Source organism: Cibotium barometz, chromosome 58 (assembly GCF_041138505.1).
Source record: "Cibotium barometz isolate CiBa-2024 chromosome 58, ASM4113850v1, whole genome shotgun sequence".
Classification (NCBI taxonomy): Eukaryota; Viridiplantae; Streptophyta; class Polypodiopsida; order Cyatheales; family Cibotiaceae; genus Cibotium; species Cibotium barometz.
In genome coordinates, this window is record NC_141103.1 from 19,465,093 (window position 1) to 19,483,336 (window position 18,244).

General features: G+C 47.6%; 1 protein-coding gene across 3 annotated transcripts in view; it reads right to left on the reverse strand.

The window, feature by feature from the left end:
- LOC147606006 (uncharacterized) overlaps positions 1-18,244 on the reverse strand; it is a 93,151-nt gene that overhangs the window by 74,390 nt on the left and 517 nt on the right. For 2 of the 3 annotated variants that reach the window (XM_086792953.1, XM_086792952.1), the window contains exons 2-5: positions 17,743-17,840; positions 17,526-17,651; positions 10,235-10,291; positions 10,039-10,104 (exon numbers count right to left, since the gene is read on the reverse strand). In XM_086792953.1, coding sequence (XP_086649079.1) covers positions 10,039-10,104; positions 10,235-10,291; positions 17,526-17,651; positions 17,743-17,840 — 347 coding nt within the window. Of the gene's footprint in view, positions 1-10,038; positions 10,105-10,234; positions 10,292-17,150; positions 17,235-17,525; positions 17,652-17,742; positions 17,841-18,244 lie in introns of those variants that run through there. The other variant, XM_086792954.1, reaches the window with a different exon arrangement.

The following is an 18,244-nucleotide window of genomic DNA, read 5'->3' on the forward strand; positions in this document are numbered from 1 at the left end:
GTCAAGCCATCAGATTTATTAGGGGCCAGCCTCGCCTGGTTCCGGCACCGGATTTCTCGTCCGCCAGCTGGACACAGGAGAGGGATTTACGATGGGAGCTCCTCAGCAGCCTCACCATCTGGTTCACCTGGAGGGCCCGGTGCTTTACGGCCTTTGAGGGGAGATTAGAGCCACCAGCAGAGACTGTTCGGGGGATTTGGCAGGAGTTGATCCACACCCTGCGAGGACAGTACGACCGCATCCGGGGAGACTCGGATGAGGCGATCTTACGGCGCCAGGCCTTTCATACCACTTGGCGCTGCGGCCCGTTCTACACCCTACACACGGGATCCCCCCGTTGGCACTACAGGCCACCTGTTTGGCTCTTTCCCCCCCCCATTGTATGATTTAGCCGCTCAGTCCTTTAGACTGATGCTTGTATTTTGCAGCACCTAGGGAGAGTCTCCCGGGCTGCCATGATGTATTCACTGCTCTTCTCTCTGTTAGGAGCAGGAGAGATCTCTTTTGTAGCCCTACGGGCGTTTTTTACATAACTAATGAAAGGATCTTTTCTCGAAAAAAAAAAAAAATCTAGCCATTTTTGTCAAGCGATCTACCACAACCCAAATAGAATCGTGGCCTTGATGTGTTCTTGGCAATCCGGTAATAAAATCCATGGAAATACTTTCCCATTTATTACCTGGGATTTGCAAAGGATGCAATAATCCAGCCTGTCTAAAGCGTTCAGCTTTATTTGCCTGACAAATTTGACACTTGAGAACATAATCTTCTACATACCCTTTCATCTTTGGCCAATAAAAAGCAACAGTATATCCTTCTCTTCTGTGCCTTGCCCTCTTCAATAAGTGCCCTAAGTGTCAATATGTGATCTAAGGTAGTAAATCCTCGCCTGAAGCCAGGCTTTCCATGTGCTCGATGACCATGCCTCTCTGCCCAGCGGCTCAGCTCGGACTCCAATATAGAGCCATATAGTTTGGCCAAGTAATGACCAATCATGATCATTCTGTAATTGCCTGGTACCATGGGGTCCCCAGTCTTAAAGAGTGGTACAATGATATGCTCTATCCAGCTTGCCGAGAAACCCTCACAAATGGCACGATTAAACACATGTACGATGAGCGGAGCCAAAGTGTCACGTGCATATGAGAAGTGCTCTCAAACTAGCCCATCATGATCATGTGCCTTTCCATTCTGTAACCTATCTATCGCATCTAGCACCATCCGCATAGTAAAAAAAGTGCTGCTAGCTGGTCTAGCTCCCAGTGGAGGAGGGGTGGGGGGCTGTCCTGGTGCATCATATAGCTCTCTAGCATAAGTAAGCCATGCCTCAAGTGCAGTAATCAGAGTACCAGGTTGTCTCTCCTGAAACATCTTCCATGTCCTCTTGCTGTCCTTCCCTAGGAAGAGTTCGTAGATCTCCTCCTCTAGCTTAGCTAGGTAGACTCGTTTCTTCCTCCGCACAAGGCGTCGAAAGATCATCCTGGAGTTGTATTAACATCTTCAAAAGGCCAAAAAGACCTATGAGACCAAAAGGTTACATCATTTCCATGAGGTACATCATCCTGGGTACAAAATAGTAATAGCGAAAGATAACAAAAATCTAGAAGTTAGAGCTATTAAATCTGATCTAGGTACATGAGCAGACAACTCTCATATCACCCTAATACATCCCTCATGGGCCATTGTGACATGGTGCTCAAGATGGTAAAACTGAGCTGGCGCAAGAAGGTCCTGCAATGATGGGAGATGATGGCCTGGATCCTCCTGTGGTGGCGTGGCCGTGGGCAAGGGCCAAGGGGTTTGGGGCGTCGAGCTCTACATAACTCAATGGTTTTGTCCAGTGTCAAACCTGTCGGCCGAGCTCCTACACTAGCCTGTGGTATGGGTATGACAGGTGGATCAGCCCTCGGAGTGCTAGTATGCAAGAAGTCGGTGAGAGCTCTCTGTGCTGGTCCTCGAGCAAGTACAGCTGATCTGGATCTCAGCACGTGGATCGGTGAACTCCATGTCCTCTGAGTATCCAGTCTGACAATGTCCTTCCTGATAACCCTATTCTGCTCTGTGCGGCTGAAAGCAAATGACGGGGCCTCTATGCTATACTGGAGCAGGGGGAGTGCCTCCATCTGCATACCGTGCATGCCAAACAAACTGCCTACCTGTGCATACCAGCACTCTATATCTCCCTCAAGTGTCAACTGTCTCGAGGACTCCATGGCTAGCTGGGGGTATGTGTCAAGTGGAAGCTCCCATAGCCTGTGCCAGTATGTCACTGTTTGGAATAGAGCCTCTGTCACTATCCGTGCAGCCCCCATCTCTACCCGCACAATCTCACATGGTACTGATGGCTTACTCCTAATCATGCGTGAGATCATCGCCACTAGGGGCCTCTCCATCGACTTCCACCCATCATATACCTCCTCTATATCTGTTTGGGCCGGCTCTCTCCTCTATCTGCTCCTGTAGTATAAGCTAGGACTCTAGATGGGGGCACCATACAGAAGTGTAGGTGTAACTAGAGTATCAAATAGCCAAAGCTTCGTCCTCGGCTCCTGAACCTGTTTCCGTGAGCATTGCCTCTCGAGCGAGCCCATGGTTGCATATCCCCTCATCAATCTAGCATCGGCCACCTTCAGCATCGAGAACTGAGGTCCAGCAAAAGTGATCCCAAGGTATACATATGAGGTAACATACTCCACAAGCTCTCCACTATATGTAAATTGTACTGCAGATCTTTCCAAGGTTCACAGTAAGGTCCTGGTCCTCGCAAAAGGCCTGTAATGCATCCAACTGCCTCTGCAGCCCCTCTGGTGAATTAGAAATAAGAACAATATCATCTCCATACAAGAGGATCGGTATCAGAACTCCTGCCAAATGTCCTCCTGGTCCTCCCTGTCTGTCTATGTAATCCGAGATCTCGTCAATGTGTAGACCAAATAGAGTAGGAGACAAGGGACAGCCCTACTTCACCCCGATAGTGCTTTGTATGATCTCTGAGTCACCTCCTAGAGCCCGTACTCTGCCTCTGACTGACTCATAGAGTGTGATGATCCCCCAAAGCATCTCTGCTGGCACTCCCATAGCCTGCAGTCTCCTCATCAATCTGGCCCGTGGGACGATATCAAAAGCTTTGCGGAAATCCACAAAGCAACAGTATATCCGATGCCCGTGAGCTCTCCCCTCCTCAATGATCCCCCGTAGTGTAAAGATATGATCTAGTGTGGAGTGCCCTCTCCTCAAGCCTGCCTACCCCAATGCTTTGAGTCTCTGCTCCTCGGACCAACTACTAAGCTCATGCTCCAAAATCGAACCATAAATCTTGGCCAAGGTGTGACCAATCATGATAGTCCTATAGTTGTTGGGGTCCATGGGGTCACCTGCTTTCAAGTTAGGTACAATAGTATTCGATGACCAGCTGACCGGGAAGCCTTCACATAAAGCCCTGTTAAACATGTGAACCAGTAAAGGAGCTGCAGCACTCACTATCAAGAGCAGTCGTGCGTACAAAGGCGGTAACCTGCAGCAGCAGCTGGGTTGCGGTGTACATTGGCAGTGGCGGCAAAGGTGGTGCACAGCAGGGATCAGGCGTTGGCTGGCAGCACAGCCAGGTGGTGTTTGATGAAGATGATGATGATGATGATCTGCTCGCACTCTCCCACGATCTTTATGATGATGATGATGAAGTCGATGATCTTCAAGCTCCTTCAATGGTCTTGCTCATGGGGCTACAAGAGAGGTTCAAGCCTATTTATACTTGAGGAGGGCCCTGCTTTTGCCAAAAAGCTAAGCTTTTGCTTTTACCTTTTTGCCTTCGCTTTTCCCTTTTGTTTTTTAATAATAAAATATCTTATACAAGAAATATTATTCAAATTTGACCGGCTTTTCCAAAGTTCTTATGCTTTGCTTTTTCTGGCTTCAAGGCCTTGTTTTTTGGCCCTAGAGCTGCTTTTTGAAAAAGTGGCTTTTGCTTTTTGGTCCGGCTCAGCCTCCTCTTGCCAATGGTGCTCCTGGCTCGCGGTTAACCCAATTTGACATTTTGCTTTTCTTTGCTTTTTGACCAAGACTTGTGCTTTTTCTTGAGCAAACCATACGGTCCCTGCCCCCATGCCTTCTTCCATCTATCTCATGTCCTGGCAAGGGTTCCATCATGTGAAATAGAGCTAGGAGGGCCAAATAGTTAAACACTTGCCCCGCGAAAGGGCATGGAGCGAATCACATAACTTGATCAAAGAGAAAGGGGAGCACAAAAGGGCTTGGTGGCTCGGCAGCACCACCTCCCTCGTATGCTGCTAGACTCTCTCTCCGCTCCTCCGCGTGAGGGATGAGGAAATTTGTTGAAGGAAGATTTTTGAAGAAAGCTGTGGCTATGGGCCTAAACCTTTGTGGCCCCGCCAGGGGAGGGGGGGGGGTGTAGTACCATCTGAGCTCCTCAACCCACTGGACCCCATCTCTACGATGGTGAGGGCATGCTATCTCAAAGAAATCATGGGTGACCGTGTCCCTTGCCTGAGTCCAAAAAGAGGCCCTCGCATGGTATCGATACTCCACCCTCCTCTCTCAATCAATCCAATCTCTGTGCGGGTTGCCTCCAATTGAAACCACCCACACGGATCGTCTACAGTTTGCTCTTGCAGCCACTGGAGGGAGGTTAGGCCCCTCAAGATACAACTCTCCTCCTCTTTGAACCTAGTGGGTCCGTCTTGAGCTGCGCTCAATAAAAGGGTGTTCATAACCTGAAGTCCATTGTCGAGCATGGTCCGCCTCTCCCAGCCTAAAAGTGAGGGACTCCCAAATCTCAACAACTCTTTTGGCGATCTCAAGGTCCTACACTCTAAGCATCCTCCAAGAGAAGTACAACTAGCGAATGATCTGGCAACAAGGTGCCTACGAGAACACCAACCAAACCACCTTTGCGACAAGCCTGTGAGAAGTTTGGTCGCAAAGGCTTCCTAGCGTTTACCCAAATACTGGTAAGTGCCAAAGACCCTGTCCTCTCACGGAGAGGATCAGCTCTTCCCAAGCCGTGTACTCACTCCCAATGATCATATCCAAGCCTCCTCCTTACCTGTCCTCTATGTCCTCTAGCATGTAAAAATCTCGAGTTGTGCACCAAAAATCAGCCTAGGGAAGTGCCTCTCCACCCCGCCACCCTATTGGGAATCGGGCCTCCTACATAAGCTCTCTAAAGCTCCTAACGAAGCACATCCCATGAACATTCCAAGAGACGATTCACATAAATAAGGATGGGGGGAGTGGGACCTACTCAGGACACCCTTTCCACAAAGGGTCTTTGTGGTCAGTTTGGAGGGGGGAATAATCACAGTCTAACAAGGGCCGGATCCGGGCCAAGTGATCCATGATCCTATCCTCCATGAAGCTCCACTCCGCTCTAGCCCTGCACTACTATGAACCATCGTTCGCCATAAAGGAAGTGGAGGAAGGACCTAAAGGGGACAATGACTGCCACGTGGAGGAACACATACAATATCATCTCCAAGCTCGGGGTATCAATGTCTCCATCCTTACATTGGAGAAAGGAGCCTGCTAACTCCATGCGGGCTAGGGCCAAAAAGTGGGTGACGATGTCAACTAGACGGCGATCTCCCAAGTGCTAAACTAGGGAGACCGCCTGGGAGAGAATGGTGGAGGCGGCAGACTCGCAATCCCACTCCCTGTCAGTAGCGACGTAGAGCAAAAAACGGAGGACCACCGTTCCACTGCCTCATGTATGGTGGAAGACAACACAATGTGGAGTGCCACCAAGATCTCCACGAGAACTCACCGGCCTCAACGGGAAGGCATTTAAGGAGGCCATAGTCAACATGTGCCCCATGATTTTTATTTTTTATTTTTTATGTTTTATTTTTTATTTTATTTTTATTTTTTTTTGGGGGGGGGGGGGGGGGGGGGGGGTAAAGGGCAACCATCGAGGAGGCTACGATAGTCATCTCCATAGGATCCGTGTATTGGTGTATCCGCCACCTCGCCAGTCCGAGCTGATGACTCTGGACCCCCGCAGTGGCTCCTCCCCCCTTCATAGGCCTCCTCCCTCTTCCCCCTCGTCCGCAGTGGCTCCTCCCTCCCCCACCCCTCTTCATAGGCCTCCTCCCTCAATTTCTTCCCCCCCTCCCTCAATCTCCTCTATCTACTTCCGGGGTCCCCTTGCTGCCCTCGACCCCCAGCAAGGATCACAAGAGGGAGAAAAACCAAGGTGGCAGAGAGGGGAGGGGGAGAAGGAAGGAGAGAGAAGGGGGGGGGGGGGGGGGGGGGACCGGCTCTAGAGCCTCAAAGGATGAGCCAAGATTTGTAGGAATCTCCTAGGCAGCACAGGGGGTCACCACATTGTGCATCTCCTCATCGATAACTAAATGCTCATAACAATTGCCAATGGGTTATGTTACCTCAAGAGGGCCAGGTGCATTGTTCCGTACCTAGTACTAATCCTCAAGATTAGTGGGCCTAATCCGGCAAGGTTAGGGAAGCCCTGGGATTAGGAGGAAGAACGCTAATAAGGGTGGCTAAGGTTATTATTAATAAATCCATGTGTACTGTCTATTTATGACATGATGGTTATTTATAGTGACAGTGGGCACTATATACATGAAACATGGGTTATTATTGTCATAACCTCAGGAGTTGGACCTTAGCCCTTGGTTCGAAGGATAGAACCTACGATTGGGATGTGAGCTAGCGCACCCCTCGTAGGGGGTTTGTACTAATCACCTGTGTTTTGTGTTTAGGAGGTCCGTAGGGTGTAACATGCATGGTGATCAAGCCAGTGGCACTCTTGGGGAGGCAAGCGACGATGCCGTCTAGGGCGGCGGATTGCCTGCGATCCGCTATGACCCTCCTCCCATTGAGCTTGGGAGGGAGACTAGGTCCAAGGGTCAGCTAGACAAAAACCTCTGTTCTGGCCTCCGGTCATGATTCCCTTGCTCTCACATGTTGCACTTGATGAGGCCTCGGGCGGGAATCGGGTGGGCCTATCATCAAGGGCATAACCAAGCAATATGGCCCATCTATCTACAAATGACACACTAGCTTGGGAGACGGCGTACTCTAGCCGCTGAAGAATCGGGTTTCCGTGGAGGCTCGAGAGAGCAATAACCTGCGGGAGATCCTCAAGGGAGGCAAGGCAAACTCTGAACGTCGGGATGCCAGATGTCCTAGACTCCTAGCCACCACAAATGCAGCCTTCTGCAGGGACTCCAAAACTTGCCCTATGGATCGTCCAATCGATCAAATCAATGGGTAGGGAGTCGGATGTAGGGTCGAAAACATGGTGTCATCTTGCGAAGAATGCCTCAGCGTTGCGAATCGTGACGGGGCTGTGCCTGCATCACTCAATCAACATCTGCGCGCACGGTGTCTCCCTATGATCTTGCAGACCAACGAAGAGGCCACAAGCCAAGATACTCTCGAAAGGGTTGTCCGCGCACAGGGTGTCTCCCTACGATCTTGTAGACCAAGGAAGAGGCCACGAGAGAAGATACTCTCAAAGCTAAGAGCGGGAGGTCCGCCTCTCAAAATGGGCAAGGGATGGCGACCTTGGACGGGCCTGCCATGGAGTCCTCTTGGAAGGTGAAGACCAAAAGCGTCTACTCTTGCGATGAAAAACAACCCAAGAGCAAAAGCTGCAAGGATGACGAAAGGCAATGAGGAGCGGGAGGCGACGGCGAAACAACGGAAAAGGGAGAAGAGAGACGTTGACAGCTGAGGGAGAGTGGAAAGGCGGCAAGGCAACGAAACTGGAGCGGCTAGATGAGCAAAAGGTGGGAGGGGAAGGAGGTGGCAGGATGCACGTGGAGCAACTAGAAGGGGTGGAGGGCAGTGCGAAGGAGATGGCGGAAGCGAAGGAGGGAGGCGGTGGGGGCGAAGATGGGGATAGGCGAATAGGAGGAGGAAGGCAGAGGCTGTGCACAACAGCAAGGAGGTGACAGCTAGAAGCAAAGGAGGGCGTAGCAAGGACGAGGGCGAGGGGCGAAGCGCGGCTCAATCACAGGGGGGGCAAAAGAGTGGGAGGTAGGCGCACAACAAGGGGGAAGCTCCAGCATGCATTTAAGGTTGAAGGATGTGAGAGGAACCACTTAGTAACTTGGCCTAGCATGTGCCGTCTTGGCTAGTCGCCTAGATGACTCTAGTTCGACTTGAGGGAGCCTACCTGTGTCCAAGGTATAGATGCGGCATATGGTCGTCATTGTCTAACAAGGGCGCTGCTCCAAACTCTGCGAGGATAATGGAGCGGGGCATTGAAGGCTTACTCTGAATCATCCATGAAAACATCATGACTTGCAATCTCTTTACTTCTCCAGTGTGTGTATGCGCGTATTTAACATAGTTCAAACCTTTTACGTGCTCTTCTCACATCTATAGCCCTTGCAAAGATGTAAAAGAATTAGATTACTAACCTGAGTAATAAAAGTATTTTTACTAGTGCAAAGGCAAGAAAACATATGAAATTGGAAAGTAATTACTCCATATTAGATTCAAGGGAGACACCTCGGAAATTTTTGCCGAGAAAAAAAATTTCACACCGTCAGGCGCTACAACATGCATATCGAGGCCAGTGCCCTAAATTAGGGGTCTCTGCCCCAAAAAGATCTCCTACACATACCCGAGTGCCCGTACAACACCCGCACAAGGACCAAAGGCCGACCACCCTAGTGTACGGTCCACACAGACTGCCACGTGGACGCCCATGCTGCCTCTATTGTCGCGGAAGGTACATGCACACCATAGCTTTTGCCCACACACAAGTACCATTCCTTTCCCCAGGCCCATGCAAGCCACAAGTCGGTGTACTTTCATCATACACCGTCCTTTGGACCCACGCTTTGCTCTTCCTTTCCCTGCACCCGTACCCGCACCCGCACCCATATAAATAAACCCCCAATACCCCCATGACCAATACCCGGACACTCTGCTGACCATACCCATACCCTGACACTCTACTATGCCGACAGTCCATCCATACCCGGCATTCTGTGCAGGACTGTACCCGATAGCCCTCTGCACCCCTCTTCCAGTAAGCCATTTTTGCCTATCTCCAAGTAAACCCTTTGTAGAATTTTTTGGCCTCATCACACCCTTGTGGACAGAGTGTCCTTAGCTTCTCCCTCCCACCTCCCCCACCCCCCCCCCCCCATGTGAATAGACTTAAGGGAGGACTTCCCCTTTTCTTCCTGTAGATGCAGCCTTCTCCCAAAAAAATCCAGTTTAAGGACACCTTCCCCGCTCCCCCCCCCCCCCCCCCCCCCCCCCCCCAATCAGCGACGATGACTTTAGTAAGGGCTTTTTGGCTCTTAGAGGTGGTTCATACCTAGGAGTTTTTTGCTCATAACTTGAGCAAACGAGCTCCAATTTGTGATCCGACTGAAGTGTTGGATTTGCGGGGCAACATGGGATACAAGAAGGCCGAAGCGCCAAAATATCGCCTTGGGAGACACGCACAACAACGAGCCTAGAGAGGTTCCTCCAGATGTGCCCCAACTCTCCCTCGGGGGTCCCATAAGGAATTACTGGCCAGGTTAGCTTTATTGTGTCAACGTGTGTTGACGACCTCAAAAGTTACAGAGCCTCCACTTCAAAAGAAAGACTCCATAGCATTGTGCCTCCAGTATCAATATCTTTCATCAAGTTTGGCCATTGGCATAGGCTCCAGCAAGGTGAAGAGAGACAAATGTCTACAAGAGAGCCAAGCAAAGCCTTAAAGGGTAACTTTTAAGGCCCAGAGGACACCAACAGGCACACAAGAGCAGGCTGCTCTTTTGGGGCTAACAGAGATAAAACTGGCGACATTTAAATGGGCCAGCCCCAATCCCTCCATACTTAGAAGCAAAAGAACAAAAAGGTAAGTCATACAATTTTCAAAATGTGCCTTACAAAGACATCAAAAAAAAAACTCACTTCCCATCATACGCACCCAGAAAACTGAGATTTCATAGCATGGCCTTCCATCTGATCTAAAATAATAAAGCATCCAAAAAATCAAGTACATGTGTCACCAAAGATCAAAAGTACAAGGAGTCTCAAAAACCTCACATCCTCTAGTTCTTGATGCTGCCGAATAGAAGAAGCATTTGAAAGTTCATCTTTGGCCTCCTGGACCTGCTTAAAATTCAAAATTTGAAACTTTACATAGTGTCTTTTTTACCCAAAAAAGACGTGTGTAACCACTGATGAGTGAGAGCAAAAGCACTTCAAAATTTTATATACATAGCCGACTTTGAAGTCCCACCTTCTTTTCTTGCTTCTGTCTTTCTTTCTCAAAAGCTGTCATGAGCTCCTCTAGTATCTGAAACCAGAATGACATACCAAATGGAGATTTATGTCACAACCTATGAAATTGTAAGAGACCTCGTTTTTTTTCAAGAGTGAAAAAAAAAGACTCTAATAAAATTATCAGATAGTCATAAATTCAAGCAAAGTCCCATAGAAACAAAACAAAAAAATACATTTCTAGCTCACAAAACCTTCAAAACATTTCTAGCCTGAAACATTTCAAAACCTCCACAAAACTTGCCCAGGTTAAGACCATTACTTTTTCCTTTTTTGTATATTTACTTCTGATTGCTTTTCTGCCTTACTTCTAGTCGTGTTTTGCCCAAACTCCATGCCAGTAACTTGCCTCCCATTTCACCCATTCTCTTCCTCTCCACTTGCTTGAGCAAGCTCCCATCTCCTTTCAATTCTCCTCACCTTCTTTCTTCTTATTCACCCTTTTCACGCCTTTTCCTTCAACCTTCTTTTTCTACTCACCTTCCACCTCTTCCTCTTTCTTTTTCTCTCTCTTCTTTCTCCTCCCTTTTCTTGCTTTCTTCTTTCTTCTCAATCTACAAGACACTGGATAGAGAATCGTTCATGCTGAGAGTGGCCAATGCAAAATCATATCTCTACAAGACAGATCCATACTCCATATAAACAAATCCAAGAGCCACAATGCCAATACATAAACATACTTCCATAAGGAAGTCCATCTGTCCATGAAGAAGATCCATAATCCAAACTCAAGTACAAGTACAAGATTCACATGTGTCTCCAAATTAGTAGCCAAATCAAAGACTAACTGAGACTAGCCAATGTAACATCACAAATACCCAAAACAAGGGCACAAAAACCAATCTCAAAAGTACAATCTTCATCTAAAGTATGTTCCACAAGACCCACCAGATTTCCAACATGAGACATAAAAGCAACATATTAAGCAATACCCAAGAAAAGTGCTCAATCAACAAGTCCCCAAAGTACTCTTTGTTGTTTTTCATGGTAGAGATGCACACCTAGGATGAAGCTATGGTGGATCGAAGAAATCCTTGGTGGGTGGGTGTGCACACAGAGAGAGAGAGAGAGAGAGAGAGAGAGAGAGAGAGAGAGAGAGAGAGAAGAAAGAAGAAGAAGAAAGTTGTATTAACGTCTTCAAAAGGCCAAAATGACCTATGAGACCAAAAGGTTACATCATATCCATGAGGTACATCATCCTGGGTACAAAATAGTAATAAAGAAAGATAACAAAAATCTAGAACTTTAAAATCTGATCTAGATACATGAGCAAAGAGCTCTCATATCACCCTAATACATCCCTCATGGGCCGCTGTGACATGGTGCTCAAGGTGGTAAAACTAAGCTGGCGCGAGAAGGTCCTGCGATGATGGGAGATGATGGCCCGGCTCCTCCTGTGGTGGCGTGGCCGTGGGCGAGGGGGCCATGGGGTCTGGGGCATCCAGCTCTGCATAACTCAGTGGTTCTGTTGAGTGTCACACCTCTTGACCGAGCTCCTACACTAGCCTGTGGTCTGGGTATGATGGGTGGATCGGCCCTTTAGTCTGCTGGTATGGAAGAAGTCGGTGAGAGCTCTTTGTGCTGGTCCTTGAGCAAGTACAGCTAATCTGGATCTCACTAAGGACTCCGTGTGTCTACGGAGCTCTAGAAGAAAAAGTTCCAGGCATCTCTGATCAAGGAAGTCAATGATCCTAGAAAGTGGTCCGAACCCAGCTCGGAAGAGGTGGTGGAACCTCCCCCGAATCTCATAGTGTACAGGGCATCGGCATATGTAATGGTCCTCTGTCTCGGGCTCTGTGTGACAAAGCTGGCATATCCTGTCCTCTGGTGCGACCGCCCTAGGCCCATATCTGGCAGTCTCCACTCTCAGCTGGTGGGACGAGGTGCGGATTTGGCCAATCGCACATCTCACCCCAGAGGATAGGTGTATGTCCATGTAGCGTGGACGAATGATGAACCCATCCTCTGTAAGGCATAGGAGGTGATCTCTGTATCTCCCCAGTGGACGACTAGGTGAACTCCATGTCCTCTAAGTATCAAGTCTGACAATGTCCATCCTGATGACCCTGTTTCGCTCTGTGCAGATGAGAGCAAACGACGGGGCCTCTATGATGTACTCGAACGGGGGGAGTGCCTCCATCTGCATACCATGCATGCCAAACCAAGTGCCTACCTATGCATACCAGCACTCTGTATCTCCCTCAAGTGTCAACTGTCTCAAGGACTCCAGGGCTAGCCGAGGGTATCTATCAAGTGGAAGCTCCCATAGCCTATGCTAGTATGTCACTGTCTGGAATAGAGCCTCTGTCACTACCGGTGCAACCCCCATCTCTGCCCGCACAATCTCACGTGGCACTGATGGCTTACTCCTAATCATGCGTGAGATCATCGCCACTAGGGGTCTCTCCATCAGCCTCCACCCATCATATACCTTCTCTATATCTATCTCGGCCGGCTCTCTCCTCTGTCTCCTCCTGTGGTATAAGCTAGGACCCCAAATGGGGGCACCATACAGTAGTGCAAGTGTAACTAGAGTATCAAATAGACAAAGCTTCGTTCTCGGCTTCTGAAACTGTATCTGTGAGCATTGTCTCTCTAGCGAGCCAAGGGCTGCATATCCCCTCATCAATCTAGCAACGGCCGCCTTCCGCATCGAGAACTGAGGTCCAGAAAACGTGATCCCAAGGTATACATATGAGGTAACATACTCCACAGGCTCTCCACTCTATGTAAACTGTACTACAGATCTACTTATCCACTGTGAGGAGGTGTTAAAGATCATGACCTTGGTCTTTCCAAGGTTCACAGTAAGGTTCCGGTCCTCGCAAAAGGCCCGTAATGCATCCAAATGCCTTTGCAGCCCCTCTGGTGAATTAGAAATAAGAACAATATCATCTACATACAAGAGGATCGGTATCAGGACTCCTACCAAATGTGCTCCTGGTCCTCCCTGTCTGTCTATGTAATCCGAGATCTCGTCAATGTATAGACCAAATAGAGTAGGAGACAAGGGACAGCCCTACTTCACCCCGATAGTGCTGTGTATGATCTCTGAGTCACCTCCTGGAGCCCATACTCTACCTGTGACTGACTCATAGAGTGTAATGATCCCCCACAGCATCTCTGCTGGCACTCCCATATCCTGCAGTCTCCTCATCAATCTGGCCCGTGGGACAATATCAAAAGCTTTGCGGAAATCCACAAAGCAGCAGTATATCCATTTCCCGTGAGCTCTCCTCTCCCCTCTTCAATGATCCCCCGTAGTGTAAAGATATGATCTAGTGTGGAGTGTCCTCTCGTGAAGCCTGCCTGCCCTGATGCTCTGAGTCTCTACTCCTCGGACCATCTACTAAGCTCATGCTCCAAAATCGAACCATAAATCTTGGCCAAGGTGTGACCAATCATGATAGTCCTATAGTTGTTGGGGTCCATGGGGTCACCTGCTTTCAAAAGATGGGTACAATAGTATTCGATGACCAGCTAACGAGGAAGCCCTCACATAAAGCTATGTTAAACATGTGAACCAGTAAAGGGGCTAGCGTGTCCTGTTGGGGTACTTCTCTAAAGTTTTCAAGTTTTCAGTTTTGTGAGCATTGTATATATGGCAGGCAACTGCAGTGCCCCCACAAGAAAGCTCTTGGACAAAAAGATGCTCAGTTAGAGCTTGTGCATACAGATGTATGTGAGATGCCTCAGCTTTCTTTGGGAGAGGCAAAATACTTTGTGTCTTTTATTGATGATGCCACACGCAAGGTGTGGGTTTATCCTCTTCGTTTGAAGAGTGATACATTCTCAGTGTTTAAGAAGTTTGTTGCTCTTGTTGAGAATCAAACTGGCAAAACACTGAAGGCTTTGCGTTCCGACAATGGTGGAGAGTATATGTCCAAACAGTTTCAGGACTTTTGTGATGCTAAAGGCATCAAGAGGGAGCTTTCTACTCCTTATGATCCTCCACAAAACGGGACAGCAGAGAGGATGAACAGGACCATTCAGGAGAAGGTCCGTTCTATGTTGTCACATGCTGCATTACCTCATGGTTTTTGGGCTGAAGCTGTTATGACAGCCGTTCACCTTATAAACAGGTCACCTAACACGAGGCTTGGTGGGAAAGTGCCAGAGGAAGTATGGACAGGGAAGCCTCCGTCATACAAGCACTTGAGAGTGTTTGGTTGCGTTGCGTACGTGCACATACGCAGGGAAATGCGCACCAAACTTGATCCTAAGTCTCACAAATGCATATTCCTAGGATATGGTGACAGGGGTGAAATGGGGTATAGACTTTGGGATCCCGTGAATAGAAAGATTATACGCAGCAATGATGTCATTTTTGATGAAACATGCATGTATAAGGAGCTTGCAAGGCAACAGGAGCCTGGCAGAGTCATCTTTGATGATGATGGACATCATGGACAACAACCAAGGGCTTTAAATCAGCCATTACAGCAGCAAAACCAGCCCTTAAATGGTGCTGAAAATAGTCCAAATGGACAGCCAGAGATGGCAGAAGATATCCCTATGGATATACCACAGTTAGAGGAGATACCGGGCATGATTTTTCAGCCTTCTGGCATGGAACAGGAGCCACCAATAGGTGATATGCAGGCTGGACAGCAACCTGCAAATGATGGTCATTAGGTACGGAGGTCCACAAGACCCTCCAGGGCCCTGACAGGTTTGTTCCAGGGGTTGACTACTTGATGCTTACTGACTGTGGGGAGCCCTCATGTTATAAGGAGGCTTTACAGAGGGCAGACAAGGCTCTTTGGGAGCGTGCCATGAAGTCAGAGATGGATTCTCTGCACAAAAATGGAACATGGAAGTTGGTGCATTTGCCTGCAGGCAAGAAGGTTTTGCCATGCAAGTGGGTATACAGGCTCAAAGTTGCACCAGATGCTAAGCTAAGATACAAAGCCAGGTTAGTGGCTAAGGGCTTCAAGCAGGAATATGGTGTGGACTTTGATGAGATCTTCTCTCCAGTGGTCAAAATGACCACACTTAGAGCTGTATTAGCTTTGGTTGCTCATGATGATCTGGATTTGATTCAGATGGATGTGAAGACTGTTTTTCTTCACGGTGAGCTCCATGAGGAGATATATATGCAGCAGCCAGAGGGTTATGCAGTAAGTGGAAAGGAGAAGCTTGTATGCAAGCTCCAAAAGAATCTTTATGGGCTCAAACAGGCACCAAGGGAATGGTATCATAAATTTGATACATTCATGAAATCCCAGAAATTCAGGAGAAGTGACATAGATCACTGCTTATACACCAAGAAAGCTTTGGATGGCAGTCTATTGATCCTCATCTTGTATGTCGATGATATGTTGATTGCCGGGAAATCTCGTAAGGAGATGGATGCCTTGAAGCAGAGACTGCATCAAACCTTTGATATGAAGGATTTGGGTGATGCAAATCACATCTTGGGTATGCGGATACTTCGGGACAGAAATCAGCATGTGTTGTATTTGTCTCAGAAGGAATACATTGGCAAAGTTTTGCAGAGGTTCAATATGGACGGGGGGAAGAAAACTAGTACTCCTTTGCCTCCATATGTGAAACTCAGTGCTATGGACAGCCCACAGTCGGATAGAGACAGGGCTGATATGGCCAAGATTCCGTATGCTTCAGCTTGTGGCAGTCTCATGTATGCCATGGTTGCTACTAGGCCGGACATTGCATTTGCAGTGGGAGTGGTTTCTAGATACATGGCCAACCCTGGCAAGAAGCATTGGGAAGCAGTGAAAGGTGTCATGAGATACCTGAAGGGCACACAGGATATGTGCATTTGCTTTGGCAAACAGGATGCATTAGTGCATGGTTACACGGATTCGGATTATGCCGGTCATCCAGATAACCGGAAGTCTACTACCGGTTATGTGTTTACATTCACAGGAGGTGCTGTGTCATGGATATCCAGGATGCAGAAGTGCACAACCTTATCTACTACAGAGGCCGAGTATATTGCAGCCACAGAGGCTTGCAAGGAGGCATTATGGCTATCTCGGTTAGTGGTTGATTTGGGTTATACAGGGGATATTCCATTGTTGCATTGTGACAGTCAGAGTGCCATCCAGTTGGCAAAGAACCCTGTCTTTCATGCAAAGACGAAGCATGTGGATGTGAAGTATCACTTCATTAGAGAGGTGATAGAGAAGAAGCAAATTCAGCTTGTTAAGATTCATACGGATGACAACCCGGCTGATCTGTTGACAAAGTGTTTGCCTCCGGAGCAGTTTGCTCATTGCAGACACTTGATGGGCATTGGATGAGGCCAGTTTCAGCCTTGATATGGCCTTGTATATTATCATGTACATGCTGATTTTTTCTTTTCCTTTACTTAAGGGCACTTTGGCTTTAAGTGGGAGGTTTTTGGGGTAAAGGCATAATGCCCACCCTTATAGTGTGTACAAGCCCATAAGTTATAGTACATAGTACACTTAGTACTTTTAATGTACTAAGTGCACTATGTGTACTAGTGCAATATACATGTGTGATAGGGGAGTCACACACTCATCTTGATAAGTTGACTTATCCCCACAACTCTCTCTCTCTCTCTCTCCCTTGCTTCTCTGTGTATGTCTCCCACATGAATCTCCAACCCTAATTCTCTCTCCCATTCATGTCCCTAGCATGGGAGAAATGCTCGGTGAGGAGTCCATCATGATCCCGTGCTCTCCTAGTCTGCATCCTGTCAATAGCATCTCTCACCATGCTGAGGTGAAAGACCACCTCTTAGAGGGGTATCAAATAATATCTAGATATTTGTGTGTGTGACATAAGCAATGATGTCAAGAGGCACCTTGTAAACTACAAAGGCATTTATACTTTCATTGAAATAATCAAGCAAGCGTCACATCAATTTGGGTCGTGTTCTTCACCTCTCCAAATTTGACGGGCACAATACTTCAAAAGATCATTGGTGGATGGCCTGGTCAGTTCTCTAAATGTGGGATGCCTCTCTTGACAACAAGCTCATCGGCTTTGGTATTGATTCAACGTGACCTATGAGCCTTAAGCCGTCACAAGGTAAAATTGATCCTTGGCATCTGCAATAGTTTGCACTGAATACATTGCCTAGACATTCTTCTTATCAAAATGAAAGTTGCAACAGTGCAATGAGGCCATAAAACATAAGACTAACAGATCCTAATATGGCTACATTACCTTGCTCTCATGCTTCCGGATTGTGAGAGAAAAAAAAATCAGACATCAGCTTTACAATCAATTTCTACTTTGCAAAGCAAGTATCAAACCTCCTTGGGTTCTCCAGCTGTTTTCAAAAATTTGTCCAATAAGTAGTTGCGCCGTGCTCGATTAATTATCTTATCATCTACATCGGTTACGTTCATCACATAGAAAACATGGTAGTTGAAATAACCCTGGAGAGTGCAACAATGCCGAAATCAAAACTTGCTCCTACAAAAGCCATTATTCTCTTCGCACGACTTTGAAAAGAACTATCCCACTTACCTCAAGTACTCTTCGTATGATGTCAAAGCTTACATAGTTTCTCGCATGGCCAACATGGGATGAGTCATATACTGTTGGCCCACAAATGTACCAAGTGACTGTAGAACAAAACACAATAGATTATCATAAAAGAACTTATTTTGTGGGGTTTTCACATAAGGATGAAGGGACTTTGTTTACATAAGCAACATGATGCAAGCTACTATTTTCATATGCCAAATGCAGCCATTTATTTGAAAAAGGTATTGGTACATCCCTGTTGTTTGATTGTAAGTGAAGGAATGCACCAAAGAATACATTACCAACCCATCAAGATTGCTGGTGTGAAGATGCACATCCTAAATGCTTTGGCATTGTCTTTGCCATGTTCGAAACAAGCCAAGGATGAAGAACTAATGGTCGGTTCAAGGTGAAAAAAACCATATATATAGACAACACTCGATACAAAGAAAAACCTGACAAGGGCGACACTCCTACATGGACAACACTTGATGCGAAGAAA